General features: G+C 39.5%; 1 protein-coding gene across 1 annotated transcript; it reads left to right on the top strand.

Annotated features, from left to right (window-relative positions):
• Window positions 1-3,866: 3,866 nt before the first annotated feature.
• Window positions 3,867-9,345, top strand: chst2a (carbohydrate (N-acetylglucosamine-6-O) sulfotransferase 2a). Its single transcript, XM_026936180.3, has one exon. It carries the CDS (start codon window positions 4,363-4,365, stop codon window positions 5,746-5,748), a length of 1,386 nt encoding a protein of 461 aa, XP_026791981.3. The 5' UTR covers window positions 3,867-4,362; the 3' UTR covers window positions 5,749-9,345.
• Window positions 9,346-11,170: the final 1,825 nt, after the last annotated feature.

The following is an 11,170-nucleotide window of genomic DNA, read 5'->3' as shown; positions in this document are numbered from 1 at the left end:
GTGACAATAGCTTTGCATCGCACGACCTTGTTTATTATTATTATTTTTTTTATAACAGCACGTCCCTAAGTGTTAATCCTTACTTAAGCAGTAGGTATTTAAAGGCATATACTGACAGGCTTTTTAAACTTTGCCTGACATAAAAGAGCAAAATGGAGAGCTTCAGTTGCTGTTGAATCCACCCTTTCTTCACTGGTGATGGAAAAACAAACAAACAAACAAAAAAAAGATGAACGACTTTGGAACATTCTGCTGTAGACTGCGACCTATCCTAAACTTTGTCCTAGCTTAGAAAACAAAATGTTGCTACTTTACAACTACATTAAGCTCGTGGCTTGTTTACCTTTTAAAGCTCCTTGCTGCCTGCAAGATGGTTCACATTTGCAAGGAAAATACTGAAAAGCCTTCCCCTTTGTTTACCGACTCCACATAGCAAAGGCAAAGCTTGTCTATTGTCTTTTAGGGGAAAGCAGCAGGTCTGAGCAGCGCTGCTTTGAATGGGAGTGAAGCTAATTTCCAGGAACAGAAGCCTGAAATAAAGAAACTACCCAAACTCACTGCAGGACAATATTACAAATCGGAGAATTTCTAAGCTGTCGTTAAAATCATACAATAAGTACAGGTCTAGAAACACCTTTTAAAACAAAATCCCCTTCACAATCATAAGAGTGACTGACTGGTTGTGTATGTATTGCTAGCTATCCTATAGATGCCTATTAACCTCAGGACTCCTATTATTATTTACATGATTTCCCTGCTTGCTTGCCCTTTGATTTAATTAACACTTAAATGTATTTGTCTGAATTCTGAATAATGTTTACATGTTAACTTGTTGATTAGGATTTCAACTGATTTCTACATTTGCAGGGTTTTTTTTTTTTTGACACGGACAAAGTGACAGTTTGACAAACAAAATTCAAATGTCAGATTTTATTAAGTCTAAGCAAATTAGGTATTAGGTAAAGCGACAAATCAAAACTATTGGCTCGAATTCCTCGGCTCAGTCCTCTGTTGTGTTATTTCCTGTATATATGTGTGTATATATATATATATATATATATATATATATATATATATATATATATATATATATATATATATATATACATATACATTTTGAAATAGCGTTGTTGATGCCTCAAACATACAATGAAGTCGTATGAAGAAACTGGAGGTTGTAGTATTATGGATTGATAAAATACTTTTTAATGTCAATTTTATGTATAATATGTATAAAATGTATAATATTAATAAAAAAAGGACGTACTTCTCTTCAGAAAACATCAAAACCTCTTAATTCTCGACATATATATTACCATACCTCCTTTCTTCATATTAGTGAGGAAATGATTTGTTAAAATGTGTTATTTGTGTTATTTTATTAACCGACTCAGTTGTATCAGCTGACTCAGGCTTTTGGCTTCACCTGTCATGGTGTTTCTGGATCTCCTAGTCCAGGAAAAGCACCGGATTCTCCAGAGTCGTCCGGGCCAAAGGTCAGTGTTCATCGTCCAGGATAATAATCCGCACCAGGACACATCAAGAAACAGCTGTAGTGTTCATATTCTTCTCCTCGAGGATGGAGGACTGAAAAATAAACAGTACAGAAAGACTTTAGAGAGTCCACACACACACACACAAACACACAAACACACACGCACACATCCCAAATCTGGCCCATGGCTTCTTTCCAGCCTAATACAGCCCTAAATTCCCCTAATCCCCCTTTAGACAGGGACACACAGTCAGACACAGATTCATGTTTATATTCATGAGCCAGAAGATGTGGGGAAAAAGAGGTTATGAAAAGAAATGCTCACAATTGTCTCTTCAGGTGCATGTCATGGATGTTAAGGGTCTATAAATAAATATCCAGTTCTCTCTCTCTGTGTGTGTGTGTGTGTGTGTGAGAGAGAGAGAGAGAAGAACAGAAGATGGCGCTCGTGCACAAGAAAAACACTGCAGAGTTCTGCCACCTTGCGTAAGACGAGAAATGACCTACTGCTATAATCTGTCAGAAATCAAGGTACCAAGCTGTAGTTTTCCTTGTCACTGGGGTATCTTTAGTACGTATCCTTGTCACTGGAGGTCCTCGTCACTTGACACTTTATCTGTGTTCATATGAGTGTACAGTGTGTGTAAATGTGTCCGTCCAGTGTGTGTGTTTAAATCACAACCACCATTTTAGCTGCACTTCTTCAGCATGTTGTGAAAGTTCACCAAATCTCATCAAATTTTCCACTTTCTACTTCCTGTTTTTTTTTTTTGGGGGGGTTTGTTTGTTTTTTTTGCATTATCATTATAGCAGTCAAATATCAGTCCTGCCTCAGCTTTCAGCCTTAAAAAGAGTCTGACCTTTTAAACTGAATTTGAGCGCCAGTTAAATTCAGTTTAAAAGACCAAAATCTAGTACAGTGGTCTCGTACAAATTTCCTGATAGACAGTATTTAAAGGTCTCTACATTTTGAACACCACTGGTCTAGTCGTGAAATGAAGCACTCAAGATGTGACTGAAGCGTAGACTTTCAGCTTTAATTCGAGGGGTTTAACAAAAATATTGACCGTTTAGGAATTACAGCCATTTTTTACAGAGTCCCTCCATTTTCACAGGCTCAAAAGTAATTGAACAAACTAATATAATCATAAATATTAAGATTATTTTTAATACTTGGATGCAAATCCTTTACAGTCAATGACTACCTGAAGTCTGGAACCCATGGACATCACCAAATGCTGAGTTTCCTCCCTTGAGATGCTTTGGCAGGTCTGCAACTAGTAGCTCTTTATCAGTAACTGATACGACAGTGCTGCTGAATTCTCGATTCTGATTGGTCTGAAGGTGTTGATTTATTTTCCACAACAGCAACCCTGACAGTGTTTTTTGCTACAAGGCAAATCACGGGTTTGGAAGGAGTCTTCAGTTTTCTGACATGGAAAAGTCTTAACAGTGAAGGAGTTTACGCTTTTTTGCAGTTGCTTAGTAACAGGACAAGTTGCTTTTTTTTTTATTTTTATTTTTTTTGGAGAAGTAGAGAGGCTGAAGAGGGAACGACTGTTTATAGCTGCTATAATGTCAATGATAACATGAACACACAACATTAAATTGAACTATAAATGGATAAAAGTACATCGTGGTGGTCTTTAATAAATAAAAAATGGAATCCTTGGCAAAATACTGTAGTATAAGGGGAATAAAACACAACAGGACTTGCTGTTATATATGTGGAAAATAATCAACTTCAGGGTGGTAAAAGTAGCACCAGTTTGTTATTTTCCTATGACAGCATGTTCTGAAGTGTGTTATTCCTTCTATATTGTGCATATTATAATGAACGTGGAGGTTCGATCTATATTCTGACCATTTTGATGAAACTTTCAGCTCTGAAAATTCAAAAGGAGAGAGTTTTGCTCTAATTTTGGCAAAAATAAATATATAACAGGTGTGAATGAATGGAAAATGAGGAATCATTGCAATAGGATCTGAGAGTTTCTTAAAGATATTTACATTTACATCTTGAATAAGACTGAATAAGATTTTTTTATTATTATTTTCTTTGCTAGTAGATGTCTTTATGCTTTGTCTGATGCACTATAGTGAATAACTAATAAATCATTAGACTAGTGTTGAAGTTTTTTTCCTTTGTTCCTTTATTTATAAAGTACTATAAATACAAAATGTAGTTCATAAGTAATGTTTTTTAAATTCGTCAATATTAGCGCGTTTGGATCACCGCGTTTCCGCATTTGCGCCCTATGTAATTTTGACGCACGTGTACTTTAGCCAATCATATCCTTCCCTTGCAGTGTCGCCTCCACCAATCACTGCGCAGAGGAGGCGGGGCTTCTGCCTCTGAGCTCTGATTGAATTGCCTCAGCTCGTGTGGAGTAGTAAACAGGAGCCTGGGAGAGGAGTCGCTTCTGCTGCTCGCCGCATCAAATCCAGCTCGTTATCCATCCCAGAAACGTTCACAGTGTTTTCAGGAGTGTGATATTTTCAGTGGGACTTAAAATGCGCGGATATGTCGTTATTTTAACCACGGGTTTGCTTTTATTAACCTAGTACTGCAACGTGAGGTTGAAAAAAGCTCAGGGATGCTGCATGGTAAGCAGAGGCTGCAGCATTGACTTGGCTTTATCTTTATAAGTACTAAATGTAATTAGGTTTGTAATTAGTCTGTATCCAGACAAGTCCAGCTTCTCGGTTGGAGAGTTCCCCTGGAGAACTACAGCTTAATCGATGTTGATCGAATGGGCCCAGTTAGGACTCATCCTCATCTTCATCTTCATCCTCAACCTCGTCAACGCACAGCCACGACGCTCCTGCCTCCGCTAATATCGAACCGTAATATCATCCCGTCCTAAATGAAAAATAAGCCATTCCTTGTTAAACCATCATGGGAGAAAGCGTTCGGAAAGAAACCCAGAACGTACTGCAAAAGCCACACCAGGATCATCGCCAACCCTGGCCTGGTCATCAAAGTGCTTCGTCGGAAGAAGATTGTCGTGTTTCTTGCCTACTTTATACTTGTGGCGCTGACCATGCTGAACCTGGCTAACTACAAATGGGCCAAAGAGTCTCAGCCGTGCAGCCTCCAGGTGAGCGATAACGTGAACTTCCAGAACAGACCAAACTTTCACTTCCTTTACAAGACCCCGCAGGTGAGAAAGCGGCAACTCGTCTACGTGTTAACCACATGGCGCTCGGGCTCGTCCTTCTTCGGCGAACTTTTTAACCAAAACCCTGGAGTGTTCTTTTTGTACGAACCATTGTGGCACATTTGGCAGAAACTCTACCCTGGAGATGCATTGTCACTCCAAGGAGCAGAGAGGGACATGCTTAGTGCTCTGTACAGGTGTGATTTCTCAGTTTTTCAGTTGTACAACACTCAAGCTGGGAAGAATATAACCACTCTAGATGTCTTTGGTGCCCCACTTAATAAAGTCATCTGCTCCTATCCCCTTTGCTCATTCTATAGAAAGGATGTGGTGGGAATGGTGGACGAAAAAGTGTGTAAGAAGTGTCCACGTCAGAGCCTTCCAGCATTGGAGGAGCAGTGCCGAAAATATGACACCGTCGTGATTAAAGGAGTACGCGTTTTGGACATAAATGTCTTGGCTCCTTTGATAGAGGACCCCTCGCTCAATCTGAAAGTGGTCCACTTGGTGCGGGACCCACGAGCCATGGCCAACTCCAGAATTAGATCCAAGCATGGCCTGATTCGGGAGAACCTGCAAGTGATGCGGAGCAGGAACCCGAAGATGCGGCGTGTGCCGATGGTTGACCCGAACCATAAAGCTGGCAGGAAGGATGTTTCAGACTACCACGCCATCGGAGCCATGGAGGTGATTTGCGAGCACATGTCCAAGACTCTGAAAACGGCACTCAGCAATCCTCGCTGGCTCAAAGGGAAGTACATTATGGTGCGATACGAGGACTTGGTGGAAAACCCAGTCAGGACCTTAAAGCGTGTTTACCACTTTGTAAACCTGACAGCCAGTCGCGACATGGAAGCTTTTGTCGTGAACATGACTAGTGGCCACAGTAACTCTGCCAAACCTTTTCAAGTTTCGTCCAGGAATGCGACCGTTGCCGCTAGCACGTGGAGAACTGTGCTCACCCTCCAACAGATTCGGCAGGTGGAGGACTACTGCCGTCATGCCATGTCTATTCTTGGATATGTACGTGTTCGCACGTTGTGGGAGGTGAAGGACCTGAGCAGGAGTTTATTAACTTTACCCAAGCTCTGAAACTCTGTGGTGACCAAAGAAAATGCAATTGCATCATGGCTTACACTAATTCGAGATACATTGGTACATTGGAAGACATCGGAAATGCATTGTGAGTTTGCACTTCGAATTGAGTGTGGTAGACTTTTTGATATGGTGTGAATGTTTGGATACTAGGACTGGAACCATTTGACCACAACTGACCAAAAAGACAAAAAAATACCTTGTATTTGGTGTCTGATTTACCATTTAAGCTGTGCCAAGATGTAAACTCAGAAAACTGAGATTGCTTTATAACAAGCACAGCTTTGGAGCTTTCTTCTTTTCCGTAGACAATCTTTCTTTCTATTGGAACAGAAAGCTTCTGATACATTTCACAGTAATGTGTGGGTGATGCCCCAAGACTTTTGGGCTTCACACACACGTCTGAAGGAGTGGAAATGTACTGAATTGTGGGAAATTCACCATATTGACTCTATGCTTTCTGATATAAATATTTAACGATGCAGGGTATATTTTTTAGGAATGTTTCAGACTACTATTCTACTGGAGCTTTGGGGTTTCTGGTCACAGCAATTAATGTGAACTTATTTCTGGTTATGGTTTGAAATAATGAGAAACTTAATGAGATGAAGTGCCTTGTTTGGAAAAAAAAACAATGAAAGCCATGAAAAAAAACCCTCACAATTCTCTTTCTTTCGTCATCATACACTTTCACCCAAAATCTGGTTATGGATGCATCTAATCAAGGTTTTTCTGCGTTTGCATTGACGAAAACAAGAAAGCTGTATATCCTTTTCTTTAAACCCCTTCATCTTGATTATATACTCGAGTACAGGTCATGTGGTGTTTAAAAATAGCAAGTGATGCTGCTGAAACGAGATCATTTTAACAAACTGTTTCCTGCTTGTATCACAAAAATCCCTCTTAATGTAGTCCTTCATCCCAAAAAAAAAATCTGACTCTAGTAACTGAAGAAAGTAAGGAGATTAGGTTTGCTCCTCAGGGACGCCCTGGCTTCAGAGTCTTGCAGGATTCACAAAAGTAGTGAAGTATGTCACGGAAATAGTACGAATAGCAGCAGCGCTAAATAGGGACACAGTATTCAGGGAGGATGTTAAGTGGACACAGAGGGACCTCAGATGGGGACCTGATGGCTCTCAGAGCGAAGCCTTGGCAACTGCTCTGGCTTCCTGCCATCTCTTCTCTTCCACTCCACTGTTTATCTCTCTCTCTCTCTCAGTCTCTCTATTATAAATCAGAGGAAGAGTGTGAGAGTTTAAAATGACATCTGGCTAATTAATTATTTCTTTTTTTTATCATGGATTTGTCAAAAGAGCGACAAGAGCCCAGCTTGTTTAGTTTTTCTGGGAAAAAAAACATAACAGCCTCCGATTCGAGGTCTCAGTCCTCAGCGCTACACTCAATCACATTTGCATTTGCTCTTTTACATTATGTTTAGCTAAGCAAACGTTTACATGCTGAATGATGACCTGTTTTAATGTGTGCGGGAATGAGGCAACATAGTGTACCGATGTTCTGTGTGTGTTTTATTTTGGGGCGAATACAATAATTATAATCAAAGTCCGTAATTCGGAAAAGGAGGAAACAGGCGAAGGGCAAAGCCAGGAAGTACCCTGAGACACAGCACTTTGAAAACAAGGCTTGGACAATTACAATAACAATAATACACAAAAGTAACCAGAAACAGCAGGATAGGACTAGACTCAAAACATGAATACATAGCCTTGTAAATGTAATATGTTAATGCAGTGCTTGTCATGCTTGTATGATTAATATAGTTACAGATCATTTAGACATAGCGTTCACAATTTTTTTTTTGTCCCTTTGCCACTGTGATATGACGCTTTTCTTTTTTTTTCTTTCAGCTAAAACTGCAGTCAAACCAAATGCAAATAAAATTCCACTGAAAGGGAAAGGACTTACAGAGTGAAATATGGACGTTTGCATTTAACAGCCACAATGCATTTAAATGGCATTTAAAAAAAAATGTAAGAATTCTTCGTATTCTCAGGTCACCGTAGTGCGCACGCATTTCTGATGTATGAACATTATCCACTCCATAATCCTCCTTTGCAATATGTCTTATGTCAATATGACATGTCACACTTTCCATTTGTTTGCCACAGAATATATTTGTGGAAAATGATATTTAATTCCAATTTAATTCCACGGACTGTTTTTAAACTAGCCTAAAAAAAAAAAAGCCACCCTCGGACTTGCTTTTTCTACCTAAGACCTTGTTCCCTATTTTCCCCATGCTAGGTGTGAAAATCAGAACCATGGCAACTCTAGTCTGGTGAGATTCTTTGACACGAACAAATGTGGACGAGCTGCATTTTTTATTACTATTTTCATACTGTCTATCTCTGCTATTTATATTTTGTCTCCATCTGAAAAAAAAAAAAAAAATGCTGTCTCCTCCACTAGCATAGAGTATACTATTTTTTTGTAGGAATGGAAACAGGTTAGAAGGCTTTCACGTGGACAGAAACCAGTGTTATCAGCCACTCCATCTGATTTATTCAGAAACATTCCATGACACTGAGCTGTTCCTGAAATAATATCTCCGCTTTGACATTTCTCGACACGTTTCATCATCCTGATCATTGAAAAAAAGACGGTTTGCCAAGCTCCTCCCCCACAATGCTGCGGGATGTTTTAGATTTCAGCCAGTGTGAAAGTCGTCAAGTTGAAAAAGATGTGTATCTAGGGGTAAAAGTTGAGAGGGATCAATCCGGACCGAGCAAAAGCAGACAAATGACAATGAACTGAATCGGGCCAGTATTAGACGTCAATGGACGTCTTTCAGTCGGTGTTCGCTGGGAAAACTCCAGGAATCCCCAGCAGGTTACTGAAGAGTTGGCAAAAGTGATTTTCAGCAAAACTGAAAGAAAAAAAAAAAAACGAGGAGCTCATTCACACACAATCAGCAGTTTGTCACGAGAAGCACAGTGTGCTTTGTGCTGTGTGCAAACAGGTATTGCTGAACAAAAGTACAAAACCTTCTAAGCTTCGGCCACAAATCACACACGCCCAATTTTCCTAATAGTTCAAAGAACTGCACGTGAACTGCGCCATAATTCAGCTTGGTGGAATTTTTGACTTTTACTTACTGACTGTTAGAAAACGCCGACACTAGAGACTCCTTCCAATAACCTCCTTAAAGAAAATATCATTATTCTCAAGTTTATACGTTCTAATACGTTATCGTTTCTATAGTAACAGCTCAATCACAGAGACTTGCATGGTGAACGCTCCACATAATCTAAGGCTAATAAAAAATGTAAAAAAAGATTAACATGCTATTTAGCAAAGAAAAATGTATAATCGTTGATATCGTGATGTTTTTTGCAAGAGGATGTTTAACTTTTATGGAAAGAGTCTCCAGGGTCATTGCTTCATTACAGTCAGTAATCTTACGTTATCTTGTAAGCTACGACTTAAATAGCTAACTGTTAGCTACGTAATAGGCTACAATGGTGCAAAGTTACGATGTAACTTTTCTATCAACAGTATCTATGTATTTGTTTCAATTATACGCCAGCTCCTAGGAGGAGGAACGTCTCTAAACACAATATGTTGGCCATCTGCACACTCCCAGATGTGGCCGCTGAGGCGATGTGTTGCCATGGTTATGTTTACATCATGCAAATGGAACAGATGGTGGTCACTTTTTGGGAACAGAAAAAACAAACCTGGGTCTTCAAACAGGAAGATTTTTATACCAACACGACATGCAATTTTTAAAAATTACACTTTAATTATTATATGCTAGGTTTAAAGAGTGTTGAATAGCAGCAGTAAGGACGCATGAAGGCGTGTAATATGGAGTCAGTATCAGATAACAAAGCACATTGATTTCTAAACAGAATATTTAGAGATTTAACATCCGTGTGATCATTTCTGAAAGCTCAAATGGATTTTGCAGATATATATTACATTTCTGAAAGCTCAAATGGATTTGGCAGATACATTGCAGATACATATTTTGATTAATAAGCATCAGAGTAGAGTTGGCGTTGACGTTGTGGGGATTTCGACTGGTCGGGGCGTTAGAAAAAACAGTGAAGCAGTCGGTAAAGAAACAGCTAAATGTATTTTCTTAGCGGGAAAATATCGCACATGAGATGAAGCCAATTCTACAGCCAACTTCCCAAGAATATGCCGAGAAATGTTTTTGAGTTATTTTCTTTTGCTAAAATGAAAATGACTGTTGACGCTTTTCCAACACTTCTCCTGCAGTTATTTTTGTTGTCCTTTAAAGCTAAAGTGAATTCTGTCATGACCAACGCCGTGAGAAAGATCGCTTTCTGAGCCGCGGGTTGCACATCACTACCCAATCCCACTACTCAGCTACTTTAGATTCGGATCAGTCGGAGTGCATGTCAGCCATCAGAGGATTCGGAATCATTTTTCAGCCAGAGATGAACAAGGTGGAAAAACCTTCTAGATGCTGCTGTAGGTACCTCCATCCAAGGAAGGCGATTCACTCAGCTCTGTTGATGGACATGAGCTTCCATGCTGCGCGCTCTCAGTTTCAGAATCAACAAGCTTCATCAGCCAGGTCGTCCAAAGTGCATTTTAAGAACTGATACATCCTAAGAGTGTAATATGATGCACAGATTTATTAGTTACACATTAATTGCGCCCATTTATTTAGTCTTGTTGTTCATAACGTGGCTTAGAAAAACATTGAAGCTAGAAAAGTCAGTTTGTCTCCCGTGTGTTGCTGTTAATTGAAGTGCAACCACACAAAGAAGACGAAAATAAAATGAGCAAATGAATAAACAACCTGAACTTGATATCTCTGTCAGACACGGAGGCAGATGGAGTAACAAGAGACACTATTCTCTGAAGCCCCAGTGTGGTTGGTAACATATGCCGGAGGGGCCGTCCTCTATGAATTCATGAGTGGATGTAACTGGAGAACGGATAAGTGGAGGTGTACGTCCAATAGACACTCCGAGACTCTCATTTCCTTTGAAGAAACGTACCACTTGGAAGTTAAATATTTGAGTTATTCACGTTCTCCGATCTGATCTCAGATTTCCAGCACGAATCTTTGAGAGAAATCCAAAATCCCACCAAGAGGAGTCCATTTTGTTTATCGTATCAGAAGATACCGTATATCAGAAGTAAGGAATAAAACATTGCGAAGTTTTATTCATTTAAACATTACAGCACTTCATATTGTTTTGTCCAATGATCACATTCTTTCTCCTCATGTTTATTAAACGACACATTATCATTTTAATGCGTTTATAGTTTAATATTTAGCGTCCGTGAAACAAGCTAGTTCTTGTCATCGCTTGCGTTATGGAATTCAACATTGCTGTGACTCCCAGCCAGGAGATGTGAAAGTAGACTCCGAAATCATTTCTCTGACAATAGCTTTGAGCGTTATCTGAAAATGAACTGA

The sequence above is a fragment of the Pangasianodon hypophthalmus genome, chromosome 4 (genome assembly GCF_027358585.1).
Source record: "Pangasianodon hypophthalmus isolate fPanHyp1 chromosome 4, fPanHyp1.pri, whole genome shotgun sequence".
NCBI lineage: Eukaryota > Metazoa > Chordata > Actinopteri > Siluriformes > Pangasiidae > Pangasianodon > Pangasianodon hypophthalmus.
The sequence above is the reverse complement of the archived record's forward strand: the minus strand, read 5'-3'. Positions and strand labels throughout refer to the sequence as shown.

What these genes read in the sequence shown, in the direction of transcription:
- chst2a (XM_026936180.3), top strand. Translation starts at nt 4,363, where the DNA reads ATGAAAAATAAGCCATTCCTTGTTAAACCATCATGGGAGAAAGCGTTC.